Source organism: Antennarius striatus, chromosome 13 (genome assembly GCF_040054535.1).
Source record: "Antennarius striatus isolate MH-2024 chromosome 13, ASM4005453v1, whole genome shotgun sequence".
Classification (NCBI taxonomy): domain Eukaryota; kingdom Metazoa; phylum Chordata; class Actinopteri; order Lophiiformes; family Antennariidae; genus Antennarius; species Antennarius striatus.
The window spans coordinates 10,560,502-10,588,046 of record NC_090788.1 but is presented as its reverse complement, the minus strand read 5'-3'; the positions used below and the strand labels follow the sequence as shown (position 1 = coordinate 10,588,046).

Genomic DNA, 27,545 nt, shown 5'->3' with positions numbered 1-27,545 from the left:
AATTGAAGATGAAGGTGTGAATTAATCCTTTAATCCCTCTGCTTTCTGTTAATTACTCCAATGATAACAGGTCAACACTCATGCCTTGACAAATTTAAATTCTATTTGTCTGGTTCTAGTGAGATGCAATAGCAGATTGAGTGAATCAGATTTATATTGCTATATTTTTAGAGTGAAGTGAGTAATTAAATGCACCTCTGGGAAATGTTTCAAACAAATATCAATCAAGTGAAAAAATAACATAAAGAGGTAATCAAATAACTTCTGATAATTTGCTGTTTTAGCCACTATGTGAACACGCATAGACACAAACTGCACACAAACTGCGAAACTGGTGGCTTAGATAGACAAAAAAAAACGAGTTGAAGGTGAACGCCTTTGTTAATTTTCCCTACATGTATCAAGTTCTTTCTATCCATGGGGAAGAATAGATTTTTCTGTCCCAGTCCTGCTGTAAGATGACAGGAATAGAGAAGAGCATGGGCTGTGGTCTGATGTCAAGATAGACTCACATCATCTGGCTTTTATAAGGAGCAACACATTTATTAGTAAAAAAGGGTTTAGTCACACAAAATAAAACAGACAAATGTTCCCCTCTCTGTTCCTTCATTTTCAAAGGACATTATGCTACGCCCACAAAATCCACTACAATGAATACAGTGTCAAAGCCATAAATGTTCATTCAGTTGAGATTTGCTTTTAAAAGCGTTTAAACCCCACAAAATACAGCGAATTAAATAATGCAGGGGATTGGTATTGAATGAAGTTAGCTGGCCTTGGAGGAAAAGTTTGAAGACGTCATCCCAGACGCTTCTTCGGTGGATTAGTGAGTATGCTAAACGTTTAATACATGTTTAATGCTGTCACTAATATACCTGGAATTATCCATCAACAAGGTGAACTCCGTTGTAACAGGGCAGCTCGTCTCATTTAGGACATGCTTCGACATCTGACGGACGCAGCCAAACGTTTGAGGGGCCAATCACAGTGCGCCTTGAACAAAGATGCGCCTTGCGATCTCAACTCCGGCTGGACAATTGTGGAGCTGCGACACGAGGGTCCAAATGCGACACAAGTCGAGGCTGCGCTGAATAGAACTGTCGGGTGATCATTTGCGCAGAAACTTTTTGGATCAATGTTTTGGAAATCTACCGACTGATATTTGACATTAGTACAACTAAGTCCGAAAATAGATGGCACAACAGAAATCGCGAGAACTTGAATCGGTTCTGTTGTGTGCACAGTTCAGTTTTCCCAACTTTGCACGCTAGCCCATACGACCTGCATCGGACCGTGCGGCGGCAGCAGCAGCGGAGTGGAGCCTGGATGTAGCCGGAGACGGGTCCCTGACCTGAAGCGAGCCGGGTACGAGTTTCCCAGTCAACAACTCTGATGGCATCGGATAGGATGATGATCGTCGCACTTCTGTTCAACGTCTTCTCTTATGGTAAGAGGCGGGGTCCTCTTTTCTAATATGTTGTTGATGTTCTGTTTGTTTTTTTAAAATGTGTATTTTCCTCGTGTACCGAAAACTCAAACATGAATTCACGTAATGTCCAACAACTACAGACTGAAACGCAGCCTTCATTCCTCTTACGCATGAGAAGATACTCAGTTGACCTTGCTGACAATAATGTCCCGGATAATCAGAATCTGCTTAACTAAATGATAAAGTGACAAGTTCTAGTAAATGATCCATGTGAGCATAGTGTTGTCCACCAGTGTAACCAGTGTTCTAAACCACAGCCGGCTTATCATTTATAAAGAAAAATGGATCAAAGGGAGAGGGTTTAATATAATAATGTTCTGTTACACTATTGTTCCCACTACCTCGGTTGAATGTAACTTTTGAGACCATTCTAAAAAAAAAAAAAATGAAATTAAGACGTCCATAAAACCGGTTTCTGTCTCATTAGAACAGGTCTTTTGCATTTTACATCGGGATGACATCATGGATTCATGTCTGTCATCCGTGTCTTGGGATCATTCGTAAGAGAGCGGCTCATCTCCTAAATATTGATTACACCCTGACTGATTGTGGAAAATCACACCAGAATCATCAAACTAAATAATTTTCTTCTTTGACTTCTGGCATCAACTTTAGTAATCCATCGACATTGAATGTTGTGCATTAGAAATTGATATAAGATTTAACATGACATCAAAATTTATAACTTTACTAATGGACCAGTTCTTTTCTGTCATCATCATTCCAAGAAATATCTGCCTGTGCTGTTAAATTGGATTCCTGTTTTCACTCACACTTCTCCACTCACACTTCTCCACTCACACTTCTCCAATTTCGTGATCCTTATACCTTATTGCTGATCTTAGACTTCTTATATATATCATGAAATTTTTGATTCTAATGTTCATCAGCCCTCAAGCTTTAGGATGAGAGGTACTTCAGAGATTTTGCTGGTTTTACTACATTGATATTTGTAGATACCAATTGTTTTACTTGCTCTTTTTTTATTTTTTACTTTTTCTATTCGCAATAATCAAACTATATTTGGTCATAAAAGGAGAGAAATGTTTTTAGGAAATGCTAATGAAAAAATTATAGTAAATCAGAATAGATTTCTTCATAAGGAAGCTTTGCTGGAAATGTAATATGATTCATCTGGTAGCTTGCAGAGCTTTTAAAATAGGATTCTTTCAAGTTCTTTGTCATTGTGTGTGTGTGTGTGTGTGGGGGGGGGTCTCCAGGCTTCGCATCCTGGTCTACCACAGACCACATAAAATAATCCTCATATGCCCCCTCCCGATTCCCTCCCTGCTCTTTTAATGCATATGTCATCTCAAATACTTTGTTGACAGAATTTCGATTTTACGGGGAAGCAGGTTTCGCTGTATCCGATGTATTTGGATAATATCAGAGGAGACAGTTTCTTGACAGATTAGTTTCTAAATTGATGAAGGTTTCCAGTGAATGTCAAACCTTTAAGGGACTCAGTGTATTATCCAACGTGTCAAGCCCACCTGCCAGGCACTTAGGTGGAATCACTTCAAGAAAAGCAGTTATTTTCAAGTGCTATTTAATAGACAGAGCATTAGATGCAAATTAGACAAACTATTGCATTATTGCTAATTGCTAAATAAGAAAATTGATTTGAATTTTTATTAAGTGGTTAAATGGTATTATTAGAGGAATGTAAATTCTCCTGGAAACTCTTGTAAAGCTTCCAGCCTTATTGTAAACTGTCATGCATCAGCCTGACGGACATTTATGGCTATTATATAAATATACCCTCTGAAATGTGCTACATGTGTGTCATGGGATTTATTTTTACCCTTTAACGTGTCGTGCTTAATACAATCGTGGGACTGAAATAATGATGGCAAATTTAGAGGCACATAACTATCTTCCAAAAATGTCATTCACCTCTAATGTACCTCAGGAGCAACCACAACCATTTTTAATGTGTTTTCTTTAGCCTGAACCAAGTGAAAGAGCATGCCCCCTAACCATTGAACCTTCATGTTTTTGTTTGTTGCATTCATCTATTTCCTTTTCAAATGTATTCACGTTTTCTTTTAATAGATGACATCATTACCTGGGGCGGCACGGTGGCGCAGTGGTTAGCGCTGCTGCCTCACAACACGGCGGACCGGGGGTTCGAGTCCTGCTCTGTGCGGAGTTCGCATGCTCTCGTGGGTTGCGTGGGTTCTCTCCGGGTTCTCCGGCTTCCTCCCATCTCCAAAAGCATGCGCTTCAGGTTGATTGGCCATTCCAAATTGCCCGTAGGAATGAGTGTGTGTGTGTGCATGGTTGCATGTCTTTGTGTGTGCCGTCATGCCCGGAGTGTCCCCCGCCTCACGCCTATGCCGCTGCGGCGGATATAGCGGTGGTAATCTGAAGATGACTGACTGACTGACATCATTACCTGACTTTAGACCTGACTCTGAACCTTTGCTGTCAAACAGACAGCAACTGGGATTGAGCGTTACTATTTCTGTGTGTCATTTTGCGGAAGTGATTAAGCCATAACTCTGTCATCGTACATTTATTAGAGTTCATTTTTAGCCTGTCTAAAGCCTCACAGGTCTTGCTCAAGCTGCTTCAGTAATGGTTTGATTATTTGATCGACGCTTTGTTCTGGGGTTAGAGTTCTTTCACCTTTTGTGCAAGAAGTGAGTCAATCCTTGGCTCCTTTATCTTCCCCACTGTGCTGCAGACTTTTCTCCTTTCTGCTGAGGCATTGTCTTTATGTAATTCAGTATCGTTTAGGACGACAGCACACAAAGATTAACTTGGCAAGCTGCCAATTGGACGTGTAGATAAACGCATAAAAAACAATTTCTGAATATGCAATAATTTCATGTATTTCATGTTGTACTTTAAAGAAATCATTTTAATTAAAACGCTCTAACTTTAACATCAGAGTGTGGGCTCCTGAGTGACACCTGATTTCTACAAGAGAAAATTCTTTAAGTGCTAATTAGTATCATTGTGTCATTGTCTTGTTATTACCCACTTATTTTGTGTGTACGTATGTGCTCTGAGTCTTGATTGTCACATACATTTGATGTCACCAACAAAAGCCGTCATGACGATGGAAACAATCCATGTGTCACAGTCAGGCCAAGAAATAATTTTTCAAGACTGCACGGGGCAGCACAAAGCAGAAGCTTGAAATATCACACAGACACACACACATCCTGACTGCCTGGTGCAGCACCTTCTGCAGGTCTGTATTAAACCTGGAGATCTTGGAGGACTTTGCCTGCATTATGTGGCTGTACAATCCAGAAGCATGGATCATTAATCTAGTGTTGGATACAATGGGCAACAGTTCATTCAGAAAATGAATAGATGTAAGTGGAGAGTAGAGCTGTAACCTCTGGATACTCAGAACAGGGTGCCATATCGTGTAACTCATGCTGAATATCATTAATTATGTAATTTTATCACTGTTTTTAGCGTCTGCAGACCTTGTCACAAACACCCTCTACTTTCTGTCATCGTAAACATGATCAGACCTTAAGGCATATACTCTACACCTCAAGTGGGCATCTTGTAGAGAAATTCACATAACTGGTGCTGGACTCATCTCTGTGGTTTGTGCTCATAAAAAATGATTTAAGCGTTTGTCACCGTTCAGTGCTCCAGTCTCACAGAGAGTCAGTCATGCTACCACAAAGTGAGCAGCAAATGAAGGTGTAATTTTGCCATGTGTGCGCACAAAAAGTTTCAGGCCTTGGTTTCAATGTGAAACTGTGTCTCAGTAGGTACTGTATGATGAAATTAAATACCAGCCAGCATGGTTTGTTCAAAGAGCAAAATAAGGTGTTTGGAGTGGACTTTGCAAAGAAATTGAAATGTCAATGTTCCAACTTTTGAATTATATGTCATTATGTGTTGTTTAGATGTGATTTCAGAGAGGTCTTGATGGACCAAGAGAGGACAACTGAAGAAAGGAATAGACAGTTGAAGCGTGTACTGCTCTTCAAGCTGAGCCATTCAAAAGCTGTGCCTAGGTTTTCTGTTAATGTGGGGATTTCGAGATCGACAGTGCCTGACACAGAAAAAAAAGAACATACGAAAATATTACGTGCCTTTAAATAGTATGTAAAGATGGGAAAACTCGGTGGTACATCATGCTGTGACAATAATTTCACAAATTTGTCCTGTTTAATAAATTAAATGTAACTTGTCCCAATTGAGGCGGCAGTGGCTCAGCGGTAGAGCAGATGTCTTGAAGACAGATCGCCCAGCCATCGGTGGATCGATTCCTGGGCTTGCACTAGGAGCTAGTATGACGAAGCCACTGTGGCTCAGTGTAAAAGAATTGAGTAAGCCATAAAAAGCCACACTCTGTGTCCAAGACAGTGGCGCAGCGCGCGGATGACCAACGCTCGTCGTGGGGGATGTGGGGGGTCCGGGGGAGGGAATTTTTTTAGAAAATGGGATTATTTTCCTCCATTCTGACGGCAAAATCTTCTGTTCAGTTTACCTACAAAAATACACTAAAGTCAACAGTTCAAGCTGAACTATCTTTATTTCTGTCCTACTTTATGCAGGTATGAGTGTGAGATTCAACCATTGAAAGCTTCCATTCACTATGTGAAGATACAGTCATACAAAATATTACTCAATGTTTACTTGTAAATTTTACTTAGACTAGAAGACATTTTAACTTTGACCACCACCAACACCATTGGTATGCCATAGTGTATTTTATTAATTTTAATTCAATAGCATGATTTTTCATTTCAATTTAAAAAGGGATGAACAATAGCAAGCGAGGTGAATACACATTTATATGCATCGCTGGTTATTCCTGCCGGTCATAGAGAACAAAAGTCTAAGACTACAAACAAGTATTGATAATATCTTTCATTTACCTTCTGATCGGTCTGTCACCACTCCTACCCCCTCTCAGCATTTACCATTTGTTTATTAATGAGGACTTTAACACAAACTGTACTATAAAACACTGGATTCTTTTAATCGATCGTCCTCACCTTGTCGTACACAAATTCGTGGGTTCAGTTTGTAAAAAACAATATTTTTGTTTTTCATTGAACGAGGGGAGTCATGACCCGAGTGCATATTTAATGATCGGGAGCGTCGGGTCACTTCGGCTATTTCCGTCGGCGTGCTTCGGCTAAATTCCGTCGGCATGCGGAAATAGCACCGCTATTTTCGCTAGCGAACGGCGCTAGCGCCACTCGCTAAAGGAAATAGCGGCGCTAGCCCACTCGCTAGCGGAAATAGCCTAGCAGAAATAGCGAGCGCCGCTAGCGAGTGAAAAAGTAATAAGTTTTAGCCTTTTATCCGTAAAAATAAGAACGCCACTGTGGCTACACAGTCTAAAAACCTTGTAGCCAATCTGGAATTTACTTCGCCTATGGCGAAGTGGCGAATGGCTGGCGCAAGCCCAGGATTCCCGCTCCCGCCAGAACATCTCCGGAGTGTGAGCTGACGGTAGGAGGCGTCAGCTCACCTCCCAGCCACTGCCGAGGCGCCCTTGAGTGAGGCGCCCTTGAGCAAGGCACCGTCCCCCCTACGAGCTGCTTTATTGGGGCGCACTCCAGGAAGCTGCTGCCCGTCACTCTGCCTACTGATGTACAGCTTGATGTTGTGTATTGTGTGTACTAACTGCATGCTTACAGGCCCCCTCGTGTGCTGTGGTTGTTTCAGGGGCCTGTACATACTGTGAAAAACTAACACAAAAATGTAACGAAATGTACACCTGAGTGACAAATGTAATTTCCCCGAGGGGATCAATAAAGTATATCTTCTTCTTCTTCTTTAAAATTAACTCCATGATTGAAAATGTTCAAGATGCTCCTTCCAATTTTTCACCTAACAAAGACAACCTATACAAAGTTTTGAACATATTTTTGATGTTAATAGAAAGCTGTGAGCGGTGAGCCGATGGGTGGAATGTGGAAAATTAGAGCTCAGCAGATAAGAGCCTTAAACACGCATTAAGCAGTGCTAATTAACAAGCGGTGTTCTTCCTGAAGAAACCTCCCACCACTGGCAAGAGAGAAAAGACTATTAAGTAGGAAGTTTGTTCAAATACGTTTTATGATTTAATAACAATCAGAATTATTTGGAAAAAATAGGCAGGAATTGAAAAGTTTTTCTCAGTCAATCAATTCTGGGATCCTTAACAACGGCACACATTTTTAATCAAACTTTACTTTGTGAAGTAATAGCATCATATTTTTTGGAATGAGATGGGGTCAACTACTTTTGTTTATTTTTAGGCTTGGCCCTAATCTCTAAATTACTAATACTAATGAAGACGTCCCTTGCATATGCCATCTGCTGTGTCCAATTACTAATGATAAATGTATTTTGAAAGTGTTCGCTTGAATCAAATTTAAAAAAGCGATTTGGCAGGAAAAACATCATTTTGACATACAAGCAGTTTCTCTATTGTCCTGCAGCTTGCTTGCTCCCATTTACTAGTCCAGTCATCACAGAATTTATTCTCATGATAATATTCAATTAACCTTCTCATTTTACTGGTGATGTTTATGTGTTTAGTGAGCATGGTGTGTACAATATTATATTTACATTTATCAGGGTAAAAGTTAAACATATAAACTCCATAATGCTAATGGTTAGCAGTTAGTTGTGTTGACGAGTCATTTAAATAAAATGGCATGAGTAACTACTAATAGTAGAATATTAATCTTAATCAAATTATTCTTACTGTTATTATCATTAATTTCTTGAAAAGTTTCTAATAATTTTAAATAATTTACATGCATATTTAAGTGGAACATTACTATGCATGTAAACACAGGCTATTCAAGTTCTGTTTGCTTGATTCCAAGTGAGATAAACGACGAAAAACAACATGTGGGAGTCGGGCACGTTTATCTCCATGCAGCCTGGTTTTTGCTCCATTTTGTCACCCAGCTGCCATATCCTCCTTGAGCTTGTGAGTTCCTTCCATGAAGCGCCTTCTGTCACGATTCCACAAGAAATTTCACATGAGAGTGACACTATCTTGTCATGCTTTCCTCTCAAGTTGAATTACAACCCACCAATGTGGATGATCTCCTACATGTGTGAAAGTATTGGAAGATGAATTTTGGCAAAGCCACTCACTCCCCATGAATGTCTGTATGTGGTTTGTGGTTTTTCATCTGCTGTGGCCAAACCTTCCTCAGCTTTGCCTCACAAATTTGACTAATTACCTCAGTGAGAAATCGATAGGGTGTATGACGGCTTGCATGTCACAGTAATTCATCTCCAATTCATTTTTCTCCCTATTTCATTCAACACATACAGCATGCTCAGTCCAGCAACTCCCTGAACTTTGGTTTGTTGCATTTCGAACGGCATAATGTGAGAACAGAGCTTCTTTATCATCATGAAGTTAAATAATGTTCAAGTTATTAAACTAATTATGACCTGTCTACTGGTCAAGATTAAAGAGAACTCCTCTGTACTTTATATAGGATCTCCTTATCTACCTTTGCGTGTCTGTGTGAGTGTGCGTGTGTGCGTGCATGTGCGTGTGTGTGTAGGTGTGTGTGTGTGTGTGTGTGTGTGTGTGTGTATGTGTGTGTGTGTGTGTGTGTGTGTGTGTAGTTCTTGGAAATTGCTGATAGTCTCTTTATCAATGGTAAGCTTGAGGGAGCAAACACTGCAGAGGAATAATGAAGAAACTGTTCACTCCCCAAATAGGAGATTGCATGTAGACTATTTAAATTGCAGCTAAACATAGCAGAATACTCTTTATTATAAGCATCAAGGTATAATGATATGTAGATAAGCAGGAAATCATAACCTTATCGTACCACAGGGAGCTGTGACTGTGAGTATGACTCATTGCCTTGCCCTTGTGTGTTACTATGTTTTTTCCCCCCACCTCTCCCTGTGGATTCACTGCAGTAGCCTTGGCAGCTTGTAGCAGTGGTGCTGAAGCGGAGCCTGTGTTTATGATTTGTCTTATGCCAAAGTAAAACGTGGACCTCATGTGGTGCCTGAGATTGCAAAACATGCAGCAGCAGAATTGAATTGCAGCCATGCTTTGTGCTGGCAGTCAGCAGGAGCTTAATCGAAGTGTGACCAGTGCATCACAATGCTGTGTGTCGTTGCGTATGAGCATGTATGATGTATATGATTGTGTGCTGAAATTAATGCATGACATTAAGCAAAGAAATTTGTTAGCAGCTGTGAACTTTTATTTCATGTATTTTTAACTATTGTCCAGTCAACTTTTTTCTGCAGTTGTAAAGTAACCAGCAAATTAACAAAATGAAGCATAAATAGGGTAAGAATAATGCCGACCCAAGTTAGTTTCTCCTTGGGACTCGCTGTGTATAAAATGTAATTTATGGAGACAATTATGTGTCACATTTGAGAAAATTAATGCCTGAAATGCTCCATCAGAATGCAATTTTATGAAGAGGTCTTTTCTTTTCTTCTCACATCCCTCAGGCCTTCTGCATTGTGCTTTTTATTATTGTGGATTGTTTAGTAGCTTTTTACTTAGTCATTCTCGACAATGAACGGTCAAAGAGCTATGAGTCAATCTCACAATGGAAACAAGACATTAACAGCGGTGTAGACCTTGACAGAAGCAGCTCAGTTTGCCCATTATGTCATTGCTTCAATAAGCACGAGTCACATGATTTTATGTCCCTTATAATATGACTTATTGACCATGACAAGTCACCACTAGAATTTAGAGTCACATTGGTACTGTTATTAGTTTGATAGAAAAAAAAGTATTTCACATCATTTTTTATGATCATCAGGATCCAGGTTAGTGAGTTTGCGGTTACAACAAGTTTGATGTCTAACTGAATCAGCACAATTTCATTAATGCACAGTCTGTACCATTATTAGATATCATTTCACAGTAATTAATTTTCTGTGGGACCTATAATGTGGAATACATGTAGATCAGAATATGAGGTTGAATTTATGGGGATGTCATCCTACAATTTTTTGTGTGTGTGATGTAGGCATCATCCATGAAAAGTTTGTCCTGTCTCTGGCCTCTGTTTAAAAGAATTAATGGACGCAGATGTTGATCCGGATCCCCACTAAAATGTGTTAGACTCTTATGGCTGTACAATACCTCTCCAAAAAATAAATCAAAACCAGTGTGTAACTATTCAAATAATCCTGACAGGAAGACAACAGTACATTGAAAAGAGGTAATAGACTTGTGGGTGATATCATGTAATCCCCAAAGCTTTTTAAATCTGTATCTGCTGGTAAAGCAGCAGAGTGTGTATAATATAATAAATCATGTGTACCAACATGATTTAATACAACTAATAACACTTCCACTACTACTACCAGTGCTGTCTTTGAAGAAGTGCATTTGTACCTACCTGGTTATATAATGGGATGCATTATTACCTGTCTGTCTGATCTAGTTCAACAGTAATATCTTCCACCAAGCCTATTCCGTAGGTGTGAGATGTGCTGAAGCATCTGTCAGAAGAAATGTGTTTGCTTCACACAGGAAAACATCCTCATAGCGGACATTTGATATGAGCTTTTGTCTCAACATGATACCCCAGTTGAGTTTCTGTCTGAAAGTAACATTGAAAGTGAAAGTGTATTGCATTGGTGGGAAATGAACTATGCAGAATAAATTGGTTTTGTCTCTGGCATTATACATGGCGACAGCATCTGACATTGGTGAAAAGTTTCTTACAAATGGAATGGCTCCTGCTGCTGAAGCTTTTTCCCCCAGCTGTTCACAATGCACTTCAAAAAAACAACAGCAGTGTTTTTGTACAAACTGACAAGTGTCTGAAGATTCTAAATATATCACAGAGTATAAAAGGTGATCAAGCCCTGCACTGGTGTTCTTATGTCTTTAAGTATATTTTATACTGCATGTTTAATTTCTCTAAAAAAATGTCAAAATATTTGTCGTGTTGAAGAATAGTGGATGCGTGTTTGCAACTTAAAGACTATTCAGTTGGGTTACTCCTCGCAGTGAACATCTTGCACTCTTTAATTTTTCAGCCAGATGCTGTTATTGACACATAAGGTACAGGTTCTGAAATGCCCCCTTGTTAGTGGTTCAGGTACTTGCAGGAATATCCAAGAGACATCCGAGGTTTCAGAGCCAGCTGGCATACAGCATCCTGTTTGATGCAGTGAATTGACAAATTCTGTTTACCAGTTTGGTCATCTTTTTACTTTCAGGCCAATTTTGAAATGCATTGCAGTTTGGCATCTAACCTTCAAATATTGGATGCCTATATTTCTTAGAATTTCTTGAAGGAAATCCTTCCATTTTTGTCACCTCATATGACAGAATGCAGGAAGAAATAGAAGCAGTAAGGAGGAGTTGAAGCCTGGTTGACAACCTGCTTTAAAAATTAACAGGATGGCACCACTGACTGACACAGTGTCTGAATGCATAGTATCATGTGTTAACTTATGGTACCAGATTGACAGCCGGAACATTCCATGAAGCTAAATATGTATCTTCATTTAATGCATTATGGGAGAAAGTACACATGAAGGACTGAAGTCAACCACTGAGTCCCCATGAGAAAATGAAGAAACAAAACCAAATCAGATACAGCCATAAAATAACCCTACATTACTGTTAAATTGTCCAAGACAGCCCTGTGTTCCCACGTTGAACCTAAAACTTACCTACAAGTTGCCTTTCTATTGCGTTATCAGTTTAATCTCCCAATTTGGAACTTAAAGTATTACAGTGGAAATCCTCCGGGGTGCACTCACCTTCCTCTATTCCTGTAATGTTGGCTTATGTAGCTTCAGGGCTAATTCTGGCACTGACAGTATCAACCTTTCCTCCAGGTGGTGTGTCAGTATCTGCATCCTTAGACTGTCTGGTGGCAGAGCAGGGCTGCATCCAGGAGCAGTCCTGCACGGTGCTCTATCGATTGCTGGAATACTGTGCAGCCGAAGAAGCTGTGTCACCTCTTGGCCCAGATGCACGCTTGGAGTGCCTGGAGGCCCAGAACTCCTTGCAGCACTACCGGCCCCTTCAAGTTTGCAAATGTCAGCGTGGCTCTCGAAAGGAGGAACACTGCCTAAGGGTCTACTGGACTGTGAGATTCGCAGGTAGGTGTAAGCACTGGCATTTGTAAGTGTACAGATGTGTGTGTGTGTGTGTGTGTGTGTGTGTGTGTGTGTGTGTGTGTGTGTGTGTGTGTGTGCGTACGTGCGTGGGTTTGTGTGGGTGTGTGTTTGTGAGTTCCCATGAGGGGAAGGGAGGGGAGCACTGCTTACATTTTCACTTTTATGATCAGTGGGAAGAAACCTTTCATTGTCATTTTAGCGTATGATGAATACAAAGTGTCTCCATATGAAGAGCTGAAGTTGAATTTGGTGAGAAACATTGAGATGTCGCGAATGGCCTCCATTATGGCAGGTACTGCTCAATATTCAAAAGTTTGACACCTGAATCACGTTGTCATGATTTTTGTCACCCAATTGCTGATTGCCCCTTTTCCAGCATCATCTCTGTCTGTCGATGGCCAAAACCAATGTCTGAAGGCGGCCCAGGACTGTGGCCTGTATGAGAAATGTGGCTCCCTGCGATCAGAGTATGTCGTGGCGTGCACCAAGAGAGCCACAGTCTCTGACAACAGCTGTAACCGTCAAAAGTGCCACAAAGCCCTGCGGCGCTTCCTGGAGCGCGTGCCAGAGGAGTACAGCTTTGCTCTCCTCTTCTGTCCCTGCTCTGACACTCTATGTGGGGAGCGCCGAAGGAAAACCATTGTCCCGTCGTGTTCCTATGAGGAGAATGGGAGAGGAGAGGAACGCGTTGGCAAACCCAACTGCGTCAGCCTGCAGAACTACTGCTCCAGAGATGAGCTCTGTCGGTAAGACAGTTTGAGAATGATATGAAATGTTTTCTGTTATACAATGAATCAATGATTAATCAACTAATGCATACACAAGTTAGTGTTAGCATGCAAGGACTGTTAGTAGCACTCCAGCTTACTATGAATGTACATTAGTACAAGCTGCAAACTGAATAACACATACTATTACACTGATCATGTTCGGGCAGCAGCAAATGATAATATCTGTGAAACAGAATACCAGAAGTTATAAAGAATGTAAGCAGGAGAATATCAATAAATCAGAGGTGCCAGAATGTTCTTTAAGATAAAGATTAGCGAGTGACACAATCCAGGGCAACCTGAAAATAGCAGGCTCAGTGGAGGACATCTGGTCATGCATTAGTTTACAACTTGTATTTAGTTGGTCCTAAAAGGCATGTTTTGTTGTTAATGTATCCTGCGCTTACTGACAATAGAGTAAAATAAACAGGTGACATGTTTTCTGGAACAGCGTCAGCTCAGGATTACTGGTTTTCAGAAGGAAACAGAAATGGGAGTCTTAGAGGAGTTTATGTCTAGTGGTCCATTATTCATAGCCTCATCCCTGCTCATCACCATGACGATGATGGATTTGTGGGACTCATCTTAGTCTGTATTCTCTGCGTATTGTTCATAAATGTAGAGAAATTCCCTGCATTAATGCCGGTCTCATCTACAAGTAAATGTTACAGAGGATATTAGCGATAAAAGAAAATAGTTATTTGAAACTGAGACGTTAATGCAATATCCCCCTCTGCTGTAATAGAAATTGATTTCCCAACATTAATACATAAATGTAAGTGTATTTCTGTGTGTGTCTCTGTGTGTGTGCGTGTGTGTGTATGTATTTGTGTGTCTTTTCAGATCAAGGCTTGCTGATTTCCAGCACAACTGCCAGCCCTCCCCTCTGTCTGGCTCCGGCTGTATACGAGAGAGCAGAGCCATGTGCCTGAAGGCCTATGCTGGACTCATAGGTGAGATGGAAGGAAGAAAATTAAAGAGGCAGAGAAGGTTGAAAGAGGGGGTAGTTCAGAAAGAAACAGAGGGAGCTGAAGTGGACTTAATAATAGAATGTTTAGTGATATATAATTTATATTAGTTTAATCTTGTTGCACCAGACAGTTTAGGGTTCATAAATTGTCGGCTATCAAAGCTGGCGCTCTGGGCATTTAGTGAGCATCATGTTAAAAAAGAAACTTGATTTAGAAATGCTATTTCAATCAGCTATACAAATGATCCAGATAATAGTATTTGTTTTTCTTTCGCTTGATGTATTTTTCAAAATGTAATTTTCTAGAACTGCAATTATCAAGGATCAATAGATGGAAGACTGGTGATGCTGGAGCCTCTGGGGACTTTTTTATGGATGGATGGTCTTATATTCTGTAGAAGTCAATATCTGTGTTGAATAAACAAAAGTAAACTGGACTTGTAGGAGAAGTTTTAAGACGTTTCACCTCTTCTTCAATGCCGGTATGTGCTCTGTATGCAAAGCTTTCCATTCAAGTCCAGTTGACTGTAATCAGCACACAGATCTTCCATGACCCAGATGACGGACAGCTCTACCAGACGTAAATATATGTGCAGTTTAACTATTTTTATCGTCTTTCAATAATCAGGCACAATCATGACTCCCAACTATGTGAGCAACAGCAGCACAGAAGTTTCCCAGTGGTGCACATGTGACGGCAGTGGGAATGAATGGCAGGGCTGTCAGCGCATCCTCCATATGTTCAGCAGCAACATATGTCTGCGTAAGTAAAATGCTAATAATAACACAACTACAACAAGAACAGTAAGTTACTGTTGTGTTTTAACAACATGATGTTGATCATTAATTTTTGATTTACAGTCAAATGAACTCAAACACAAATGATTGTAATTAAGAAGAAAAGATGTCAGATAGAAAATCTGTTTATACCCACTTGTTTAGCCTGGCAAACCTGATCAACATCAATAGATAACAAAAATAATAACACATCATATATTCATTCATTTATTTTCTATACCTGTGTTGTCCACCGTCGCAGAGTTGCTGGAGCCTATCCCAGCGTGAAGCAGGGTACACTCTGGGCGTGATGCCAGTACACTGTCGAGTCACATGTAGACAAACAATCACTCACCACACACTCATACCTACGGGCAATTTGAAACGGCCAATTCACCCAAAGTGAATGTTTTTGGAGGTAGGAAGAAGCTGGACAACCCGGACAGAACCCACGCAGACACGGGAAGAATACGTTTCTCACAGGGACTCGAACCGCGAACCACCTTTCCTGTGCAGCAACAGCGCTACCCACTGCACCACCATGCAGCACACATAAGTTAATGTAATTTTTAAAATGAAAGATTATTTAAAATTCTCCTTGCTTAAAGGTTTTTCATCTAGTTTTTCCCTATTGACAGGCACTGTCTGGTTGTCTATTATTCCACACACAATAATAAATAACAGAGGATATTAATACTTAATTTATAGGTTCTTAAAGTTCTTAACAGCTTCATAAACATAAAAAGTAATCTTACAACTCAGTCCAGTAATTTACATGACAAATGTTTCCAAACTTCAGACACTGTTCATTCTGTTCTTAGAGGTCCCGTATTATGCTTTTTTAAATTCATGTCATTCAGCTGCCAGATGTCCAAATACACTGTATTTGAAATATCTTGCCCCAAAGTAATCCGTGGTCCACAATATCTTTGATTGAATATCGATAAATTCTCCTCCGCTCTCAAAAGCTCTGTTTGATGGGGCGTAGCTCTCAGCTCCCCTTCTCCTCCCCCCTCTGAGCTGCCTTGATCAACCCCTCCCTCCCCTGTGTGTTCACGTGCGTTTGTTTACTTGTGCCACTTGAACGCCTACACGTCGATCTATCGACAGAAACTTTTTTAACTTTCAGTAACTTCGCTGGTACGTATTTCGCTCTAATTCTCATGTTTTCCACTCTTGTTTTTCATGATATAATGGTTGATTTTTCGGCGCTAAGCGTAGACCTGCTTCCTCATGTTCCCCAGTCTTTGCTAAACAAAGACAAGGGAATACGAGTCTTTGCTAAACAAAGACTCATGGCTCATTGTGTAAACATAATCAGTCCGCTGTGATAAAGCTGTTTTTTCTGAGCATCGTCATTGAAAACGAAGGATTGCGGATAACACGGGAACTAAGCTAACGCAAATTAATGAAACATGGGATTTTACCGATAAGACCAAGTTTTTCTGTTGTTTTCTCGCGTGGGCGTGTGTGTGTGTGTGTGTGTGTGTGTGTGTGTGTGTGTGTGTGTGTGTGTTTGTGGATACACAAAGCTCTCCGATCACTTAGAAAAGCTGCTTTCATTCACCAAAAAACAGACAATTGTTCTGAATTAGTGATTAATGTGCAACTGGTTATGTGTTCGCTGTGATGCTGGGGATAGCCTTGGGCGGACGCACGCACACACACACACACACGCACACAGACACACACACACGCACACAGACACACACACACACACACACACATATACACCTGACTGCTAACTAGTGAAGCGGACACCAATTAGCCAAATGCTAGTTGAATTCAACAGCTTGTGAGGAACTTTCAGCGTGTAGCTCTGATCCAGGTCGTTACTTCACACTGGAACCGTAGCCTGATCACGAACCACACACACACATGCACGTACACAAACACACACACACGCACACACTACTGAAGTGAACCTACTAGTTAGCCAAATGCTAACAGAGTTCAACAGCCTGCGAGGAACTTTCAGTGTGTAGCTCTGAGCTAGGACATTACCGCACGATACTACCGTAGCCTGAACGAACTCCCCCTCGGGGATGACCACGCCCTTGGGCATGTCAACCAATCAATATTGTCAATCACTCTGTCCAGTTACAGAGCACCATTTGTGATGTAATTTACGTCACAAATGGCCATTCTAGCAAAATCCGATCGTTTTGATTCCATCCGGGCCATGAACTCCCAAAACTCCAAATATCTATTGATGCAGGAGGCGTTTGTTTACTAGACTTTAGGAGTTGGTCGGGTTAGGGAGGACCACTATGTATTTGTAGAGACCTGAAAAACTGTGATTTTCATAATAGAACCCCTTTAAGTCACTCATTTATAATAGCTGTCACTTCTCCCTGTGTCAAGATAATAACAGTAGAAATACCGTATTGGCCCGAATATAAGACGGTGTTTTTTGCATTGAAATAAGACTGAAAAAGTGGGGGTCGTCTTACATTCGGGGTCTAGACGTTATACCCATTCACAACGCTAGATAACGCCAGATATCTTTAAAGCGAATGCTGAACTTAACCCCCAAGGCCAAAGCAAACCCCTGTCACGAAGAAGAAAAATAAAAATGGTAGCACGAAGAAGAAAAATAAAAAATAGCGGTAAGAAAGAAAAGAGAAGAAAATAAAAGGTGTGATAACAGAAAATGGAGAAACGTAGCAACAAAATGTTATTTACAGTTCAAAAACCAGAAGCCACTCATTTACAAATGTGATTGCACTGTGATTACATATTTAAATGTACAGATATTAAGATGTGAGGCGGCACGGTGGCGCAGTGGTTAGCGCTGCTGCCTCACAACACGGCGGACCCGGGTTCGAGTCCCGCTCTGTGCGGCGTTCGCATGCTCTCCCCTTGTCTGCGTGGGTTCTCTCCGGGTTCTCCGGCTTCCTCCCACCTCCAAAAGCATGCACTTCAGGTTGATTGGCCGGTCCCAAATTGACCATAGGAGTGAGTGTGTGTGAGAATGCTTGTTTGTTTCTATGTGGCTCCGCGGTACACTGGCGTCGTGCCCGGAGTGTCCCCCGCCTCACGCCCTGAGACTGCCAGGATAGGCACTGGCTACCCCGCGACCCGCGTTAGCGGATTAAGCGGGTTGGAAAATGAATGAATGAATGAATATTAAGATGTGATAGACAGGTTTTGCATGATTTGAATGAGGCAAAATAACATGCTTTTTCTCTTGAATATATTGTTATAATCATTTGTTTCAGATGTACTGGAATCATTTTCTGTATAAAAATTTAATTTGGTGTTCAAAAAGTCTTTTTTCAAACTCGAGTCTTGAAAAAGAGGGGGTCATCTTATAATCAGGGTTGTCTTATATTCGGGCCAATACGGTATTAGCTTTTTAGCTGTCAAATCTCAGATTTATCATCTAGCTGGCCTTTCTATAAAGTGCATCAAACAGAATTCAGATGAGCTTGGTCAGAATTGATGATTTAGAGGGCAAACGATTGAAATGTAATAATTTCTTATAAATAAACAAATGTCAGCAGATGTTTTCTCTTGCATCCGGTTGGCGGCCAAATGTGAATGTGACACATCGGGGTTCGAAAAACCACCAAAGGAAACTACTCAGGCAGCAGCGTTTAATTCTAAAAATGTATCTTAAAGTGTACTTATGGTACACTCTATACTCTGTGATACTTCAAGGACAACAACAAGGCTCAGAGGCCAATTATGTTGTTTAATATAACTTATCTTTTCATGTGCCTCACTAATGCATTACACTTCTTGTTGTCCAAACATAGGGTCAAATGTAATGGACTGAAATTAATTTAAAACTGCAATTCAAATTGAACTTAAGAGAGACGGATCATAAACTGGCCTTGCTAATTTGCCTAATGTTACATGAGCAACAACTACAATGGATCAAGTTTGAATGAGTTTCAAATCTTTATTTATTTTCATGCAGATACACTGTATGGCAGTGCAGTTATGTTATGTTTGGGTATCTCAAATCAAAGAGTTAAAGGCTGCCGCAGTACTTTATGCCCACATCAGCATGCTAAAACAGTCATAACAAGTCACTACGAGCTGCGCTGGTCTGTGACATGATCATGGCCACACGGCATACATCATCTTCTGGGATCGTCACATGATTCAGACTGACCTAAAAACATTTATTCCATTCACATCCATTAGAAAAAGACTGCCTGTAAAACAAAATGACCTTTTTTGTCAGTTTCGTATTTCCCCGTAAAACTAAAAAGCCATGATGAGTAGACCCATCATATTTCTGGATGCATTACTTTACATCTTTGTAATGTTGTTGTTTGTGTTTGTAATTTCAGTTGCATCATGAGAGTTTTGGTCTACATCCATTGATAATCACTTTGAAATGAAAAATCATTATGTTATGATTCAAAACCTATGTGCAAATTAGTTTTACCATGCCAGACTAGGCACAACATAAAAAGTAAAAGTCACCATATCAACACTGTTAATACTACTGTGATACAGGATATGGATGTACTGCATGCAAAAAATTTAACAAAAGAACCAAGTTTTTTGTACAAGAAACAAGTGTGCACAGCTCTTAAAGTGAAATATGTAATATAGCAAATGACTGTAAATCTAATTTGCAAATACTTCAAGGTTGAATAACGCTGTAGATTTAATGAAGACGTCTCCTGCTGCTTCTTTTCAGGCAATGCCATCAGCTCCATGGGAAACTCAGCACCTCCTCTGGTGGAAAACACTCCCTTGCCAGCCTCTCATCCTTCCCCATACACACACCAGGAGAGAGTCCACGTCAGCATTAACACTCTTCCTCAGTTCAACAGTGTAAGTAGTCTACTTACTGTCTCACCATATAGTAGTGCTAAGCAGTGGCTACAGTCTAAATTAAAGCGGGGATCGACTGTGTATCGAGTGATAACTCTTGGGTGTCACCAGGGACTGTAGCAGTGAGTTTGTCCTAGCAGCTCCATCTCTTACCTCTAAATCTCATTGTGGCTGAGGATTAGCTGTAAGTGTTCGCAGCAATAGATTCAACCCTTTCTGTTAATATTCATGTATGCACGTCCATCTGCTCTGCATTTCACATTTTCTCACCCTTTTAATCCTCATATTCTGCATTTCCTCCCAACCAGGTTCATAATTCCATATTGACTAAAACCCACTGGCATGGGGCATATTGGGCTTCTAAATGTAGAGTTAATGTAAAGAAAATGCTTTTTACCTTCTTGGAAAAACAGGTATATTTTTATACCAGCAACATCTCCAATGAACTATTTCTTTTCCTCTTTCACACCCCAAGCTTTTATTCAAAGAAAAAAATTCAAAAAGTCAAGTTTCCTCATTCATAATTGTGAAATTATTAAATATATACAGATACTTGCTGAGACCCTACAGATCTGTACTAATTATTTGCACATATCCAATGAAAAGTTTTGCACCTCATCACCTTCACACAGAGCAGATACACACTACTTGTGAGAGTGTGTGAGTAAAACATATGTGGAAAATTATTTTACCACAGTTGGAAATTGTTTTTTGTAATTGGAGGACACAGTACTGTCATACAACGTATTGTTACCTGATCTGAATTAATTGTAAGGTCCAGTTGGCTTGCATTTTGGGAGAATTATTTGCCAATCAGAAAATATTTTTACCCGGAAAAATTGTCTTGACTTTGACACATTTGGTCCCATAACATTTGGAAAACACTGAAGAGCCACACAATTAAAACTATTCCTGTTTCAAATTAGTGGAAAACTAAGCTGGCGGTCAGCCAACTTGCAGGTGTACGTTGCTGCTGTGTGTGAACTCTCAGCTTTGATTTAGAGCAGGAATGGTTTGACTTTTTACTTAATGTGTCAGAGGGTAACCCTGTGTTCATACCTTACTCCTTAATACATTCTTATTTTACATATATATGCACACTCACACACAAGGAAGGAATCAATATCCTGCTATATCTAAAGGTGAAAGGCAGTTCCTGTCATTTAGTTGTTGTGAACCATGCAGGATGTGACAAAATGTACAAGGAATTGCCTTTCATCTTCAGGCGTAGCAGGATATGGATCAATTTGTGTGGTTGTGGTTGCTGTTTTTGGATGGTGCGCTCAATAATGGTCTCCTGACTGACTACTGGTCAGGCAACATCTTTATTGAGGGGTAGGTTTAGTTGTCAGAATTCTAATTATTGTATTTAACAAATAATACAGACGCTATTTCGACACAGCAACAATCACAATCTTTAGTATTCTGCATCCGTCCAAAAACCACAGCAACCTGAGAGGCAAGATTTGCTGTAAGTCAAAGACAAGGGCAGTCAGCATACTGTATACATAGCTCTTCTGCCAGTAAACTAATCTGATGGAATCATTAATCCCACCTGATTCTGACTTGCTTGGTGAATTATTATAATGTTATACCATAGACCTGAGTGAGTGTTTGGATTGTGTTGGTTATATTTGCAAAATATTTTTTTTTAATATCAGGAATTGTGTTGCCTTTACATGTAAATGCAGCCAGACATGAAAAGTCAGTGTAAGTAAGTGTATGTATAGATATTAAAGAGATTTATCGGACAAGTTATGTGAAAATATAACTAAATTCTTGATATTTGTAAGTTGTTGTTTTTTTTCATTTTATATACTGATTTAAATCCTCGCAGGAAAATTAGTGGCACACTCTAGTTATTAGAAATCATGCATATATATGTGTGTACATACAGGCCTTGAACACACAAACACACACACACAGGGGGCCAGTACGCATGCAGGGGAGGTAGAGTGGTGGGCAGCTCCTTTGTGGTGCGCCCAAATGAGCAGCTTGTAAGGGGGCGCCTCGCTCAAGGGCGCCTTGGCAGTGCTCCGGAGGTGAGCTGACATCTCCCACTGTCAGCTCATCTCCAGGTATTTTTTGGGTGGGGGAGGGAATTGAACCGCCGATCTTAAAACATTGGACTACCCGCTCTACCACTGAGCTACCGCTCACTGATATCTTTGTATGGATATGCTAGAATCTAGCATATCTCCAGGGGTCTGCAACCTGCGGCTCCGGAGCCGCATGCTCTTTAGTGCCTCCCTTGGGGCTCCCTGGAGATTAATCACAAAATAAAAAATAAGACGGATGGGTGGATGAGGGGTGGATCAGGAAAAAACAGAAAGATATTCTACTTATAGCTAAAAATATTTAAAAAACAAAACTTATTGTTATAAATTTCCTTTGCTTTATTACGTTATCATCGTTATCGTGTTGTTTAAAAATTTATTCAGGCTCCTTTTAGGACAGCTCAGATGCACTCTGGGGTCCTAGGCAGTTGTTGCCCTGGCTTTAGAAAGCAGTGGTGATTGGTTAGGAGCACAGTGGGCGGTGAGTGATGTGACAGGAGTCCTGACCAGTCCGGTGAGATTCCCGGTATCTCTGGCCACCTGAGGGTGGGTCTACCCGGGCCTACTCCTTGCCGTCAGCTGCGGCACTACCCCTCTGTCCTGGAGGACTGCTGGACCGCGTCAGGTTGAGAGAGAGAGAGTTACAAGGATTCCACATTCTATTTAATAAAGGACAGCAGCGCTTCGGCCATTCAGTGGTGGGTGGAGGAGGTCCGCTGCTTTTCGGTACAGATACATGTGCATATATATGAGTTAATACAGATTAGACGGGAATTGAAAGTCACGCTAGCCACGCTAATTGTGCTAGCCAGTTGCCAGAAATCAATTGTTCCCTGTGTGGTGCCTGCTCTCTGACCGGAGTTACCACTGTGGATAAGGTTGTTCCAAAACACAAACAGTCCCCCCGATGATATGTCCAATAGGTGGTGATTACATGAAGGACTTATTAAAATAATGAAAACAAAACAATACAGAAAGTTATACATGCCTCTCTCTGCAAAGACAGTGAAGGAAAGAAGACGCAAAATCACCAGTCAGCAAATCTAGGACATTAATTCAACTCCAGCATTATTAATTAAACGTGATGAGTCGTGTGATATGATCGATATTAAACAGACAGCGCTGTTGGTAGGTATGTAAACTCCAACGAGCCGCAAAAAGAAATGATAGCTAATAGCACTGCTTGTTTAGAACATGTACCTAAACATGCTCAATAAAAGTCTCCAGGAGCGGAAACACTGTTTGTCATTGGAGCTCCAGCTGACTATTCATCAGGGATGAACAGCGAGGCTTCCGCCCCCCCTCGCTGAAAGAGTCCAGAGACGTTCATCACCATCACACACTGAACAAGGATTACTGTATTTAGGAGCGATTGTTGATATGTGAGCTGCATTTGGGAGCAGATTTAACAAGTTCATCAATGCAACAAAACATAATACAGTAATATAGTAATGGAAGGTAAAGCACCAAATATGGTACAACAGAGTAGTCACATGGTGCGTAATTCCAGGATGCACTGCATGGAAAATAATGAATCTCATTATGCATTAACTAAGACTAGTTAATCAATTTGATAGTAGGCTAATATAGCTAATATAGACACTTAGAACTTGTGTTGCCTTCATATAAAGCTTTTAATTTTTTGCGGCTCCCGGACCCCTGTGCTAGATGTTTTGGTCATAATGGCTAAAACTACATGGGGAGTTAGATTGTCACACGTGTTTGTAGTTCATTTCTCACTGTCATCATTTTATCATCTAAAAATGTTTGCATCATCAAGTGCAGAAAGTGTTTTTACTTCTTCGTAGATGGTTTATCAATCAATCAATCAAACTTTATTTATATAGTGCTTAATCATGGCAACAGACATTTCAAACCACTTTAACAGAGAAACCCAACTGAACCCTCCAGAGCAAGCATAAGTGACAGTGGCGGGGAAAAACTCCCTCGATGAGGAAGAAACTCCGGGCAGGACCCAGACTCTTTTGGGTGGCCATTAGCCTTGACCGGTTGGGTGGAAAAGAAATCAAAGGAAGATAAGAACAGGGAAAGAGAAAGAGAGACAGAGAGAGAGTGGCAGATAGACCAGATAGTCAGTGTCAATGTGGTTAAGGTTATGTTTCCCATTGCTAAAGTCAAGTCACAATTACAGCTGCGTGGATGACTGTATGGCAGCATGGAGGAAGAAAGGAAGCAGGACCCCAGCTGATGGATAGATAACGGGTGTTACTGGTGGGCTTGAAAGAGAAGGTCCACAGCACATGGATAGATGGGGGTGATACTGGTGGGCTTGGAGGTGCAGGTCCACAGCGGATGGGCGGATGAGGGGTGGAACAGTATGATGACACCAAGGAAGAGAGGCGGCAGGACCCCAGCCGATGGTTAGGTGAGAGGTGATAGTGGTGGATGGGAGGTGACGGTCCACAGCAGATGGTCCACAGCGGATGGGTGGATGAGGGGTGGATCAGTATGGTGGCGCGGAGGAAAAAAAGGAAGCCGGACCCCAGCCGATGATTAGGTTAGGGGTGATATTGGTGGGATGAGAAGAGCAGGTCCATAGTGGATGGGTGGATGAGGGGTGAACCTGGGAAAAACCTGTGAGGACATAGAGCACAGAGACTACAGGGAAGAAGTTGAGTTAGTGGGTTTAGTCTTCCCACCAAAGCTTTTCCAGTGATGACGCACACTGGAAATGTCTTTATATATTCTTGATATTTTTGTCAGCAGCAAACTTCAAGCCCTTTGTGGACAAATTGCATCTGAGCCGAGAACTTATAAAATAGATGTGAACTTGTCATTTCGGCCCGTAAAATTAGTATTATATGGTTATTATTTTCCTATTTTCTCATTTTCTCACCCCTCAGAGTCCAGCTGACTCTGTAATGATATGTATAGGAAAAGCATAAGGCATCATCTCGCGGAACTTTCACTGATAGTATCATTTTATTACCATTATGAACAGTTTCACGCTTCAGGAGAACTAGTTTTGTCCAAAAAGGACTTCTGAGGAAATGTCAAATGTGCACTACTGCCCATAATTAGCGTGATGCAGATGCAAAATCTGAATATATTCATGGGTGGTTTTAAATTCTGCACTTCTTCAAGTTTACATCCTTAACTTCACTCCACACTTCACCACTTCTGTTAATTGGAGGAATCGCTCTTTCCCTGCTTTTACAGATGGAGGACAGTGAGCAAGAGGAGGAGCAGGAGGAGGAAGAAAGCAAAGAATTCAACATGATCCCACCGTATTCTGAGAAGGACTCTGACATTGAATCGAGGGCTAGAGGGAGTAACAGGGGTGTGACTAGCCAAGCAGTACCCATGTTATCGCTGCTGATGCTCCCTCTGCTCCTCTTGAACTGGTAGCGATGGAGTTAATGAAGCTCCATCCCATTGTACACCGCCGCTGTCAAATTCTTTACAGCACATGAGGAAGACCTTTTTTTTAATTTCTTTTTCTATACATATGTAATACAGATTTATTTCATGAGACACTTTTTGCTATTGCTGCCTCCTCAAGAGTTAAACAATATCAGTAGTTTTTCAAGGTCTGCCGTGTCTTTGCAGGAGTCCTATCCCATAAAACAGTGAACACCATGAGCAGATATATGAGTGCATGGGTGAATTTAGAAATGCTGTCTGGGCAAATACTCTATCTAGAGCCTGCTACACAGTCAAAGTACATCCCCTCTTTTAACAAGAAGCACATTGCCCAAGGCCACATCTACTATACACACTCGCAAAACCATAACTAGTCTCCTCCACTGCAACCTGGCCTAAGCACAGCTTTTGATTTCTATTTCATGACTCATGTCTCATCCGTTTCTGTGTTGCCCCTTTGGCTCTTCCTCTTCGTTCTTCATACCATGGTTGAGTAAAATAATCCACTTTACAGCAGGCTAAAAAGAAACTTAACCACACTAAACTGCCTTATCACATTGAGAAAAAAAAAACATTTTGAAACTGCCTCATTGAAGAAGTGATAAGACCGAAACCAATAAGTTGTTGTATAATGTGTGAGAGATCTTGAGCTTTTTCAATCTTTGTTTCTTCTCAGATTGAGCACCGTAAAGCAGAGCACAAGTCACTCTGCTCCACTTCTTTTGTCAACACAACTCTTAGTAATACTCTCTCTAGTTATATTACAGGGTGAATGGGTGAGAATTCAACCATGAGCAAAAGTAATGAGATCAAATTCATTGTTGGTATGACAAGCAGAAAAAAGAAACACAAGCAATTATAACACAAATCAAACCGCTCAACATTTAGGGAAAGCCTGGAGTAAGCCTCGGGGGAGGAAATAGCCAATTTACTGCTGCCATACCCTCTCACTTTTTTACCCTTAAGAGGCGTGTTTTTATTACTCCTTCCCCATCATGTGCTGATGGGAGAGATGTGGATATAAGGACAGACAGGAGCTGCTCTGATCATTGAGCAACACATTGAGCCATTCTCTCCGCCTCAAATAGCTTTTGCTGGTGTTGATGATTATTTCTCTTTCACACATGTTTTGGTAAATTACACAGTGGAAGGAATGTAGGTAAAAACAGTAAATGAGTTGACTTTTCGGTATGTGATGAGGTAGTTTGCAAAAAATACTTGTTAAGGCTCTGCAAGGATATTGTGTTGTTATTATTATTATCATTATTATTATTATTATTATACAGTGAGTTCCCTTTATGCTAAAAATGTATGTGATGTATTAATTGCTGTGATACAATGCTGGATGACTTCAGACAGCAGTTTGCAGACAGACAGATCAGAACTGAAAATTTCTAGATGAAATATCACAAAACAACTATACTTTACATTTTAAGAACATTTGAAGAGGCAGTGTAGTCCCTCGTCTTTTTCACTGGTGCATATGAGCTATCCTTCAGCAAAAAAAAAATCCATCAGCACTTCAAACTTGGGTTTGATTTTTAGAAGTCAAAGTTAGAATGGACTTTGAAACGTTAGTAGACTTGCAGAGACGGTTACTCTCCTTAAGGCAAAATGACATCATGCAGGTGTTGGCCATTTTCTTGTCAAGAGTTTGGTTATGGAAAGCTAAGAATTGGGCTAGGAAAAGACCAGTTAATAAATCTCTAAAGTGTGTTACGTTAACAAGCTCAGAAGATACGAAAGTGGAGAACCGGTGATGTAGATTGATGAAATTATTATTCATCAACCGTTAAATGAACAGCATCTAGTAATGTGTCAATTACTTTGTTCAGTGGGTTCTGGCCTTAATGATTTTGTGAGTTTACATTTCATTTTCACTTTTCAGTGGGTTTGTTTATATTTCTAAAATATGTAAATCTAACATTTACATTTAACATAGCCTGAATTTTTGATGTGTTAAGGCATATCAATGAAAAAAACAACTATTCTTCATTCATAAATCAAAAAAGAAAATGTTAGTATTTCCCTAAATTAGTTAATAGATCATATCTTCAGAATTTTGTCAAAGGATGATGCACATTACTATGTTTCACATGTGAATCTTCTTTCAAAGACATGACAAACTTGCCAGATAATTCTGACTGTAACGTGTAATAAAAGTGTAATTTTGTCACATAGCGAAACAGTGTACCCATTTGTTAAAAGAAAAATAAAGGTTTGGAAATGTG

The 27,545-nt window shown here is 40.5% G+C and overlaps 1 protein-coding gene across 2 annotated transcripts; it reads left to right on the top strand.

Annotated features, from left to right (window-relative positions):
- Positions 1–978: 978 nt before the first annotated feature.
- Positions 979–27,545, top strand: LOC137606222 (GDNF family receptor alpha-4-like). Of its 2 annotated transcripts, XM_068331370.1 has the most exons (8): positions 979–1,447; positions 12,275–12,541; positions 12,759–12,851; positions 12,936–13,305; positions 14,173–14,282; positions 14,928–15,062; positions 19,737–19,873; positions 25,111–27,545. In XM_068331370.1, exons 1-8 carry the CDS (start codon positions 1,393–1,395, stop codon positions 25,297–25,299), a joined length of 1,356 nt encoding a protein of 451 aa, XP_068187471.1. In that variant the 5' UTR covers positions 979–1,392; the 3' UTR covers positions 25,300–27,545. The 2 variants fall into 2 exon arrangements, with proteins under 2 accessions (XP_068187471.1, XP_068187472.1); XM_068331371.1 differs by lacking the exon at positions 12,759–12,851.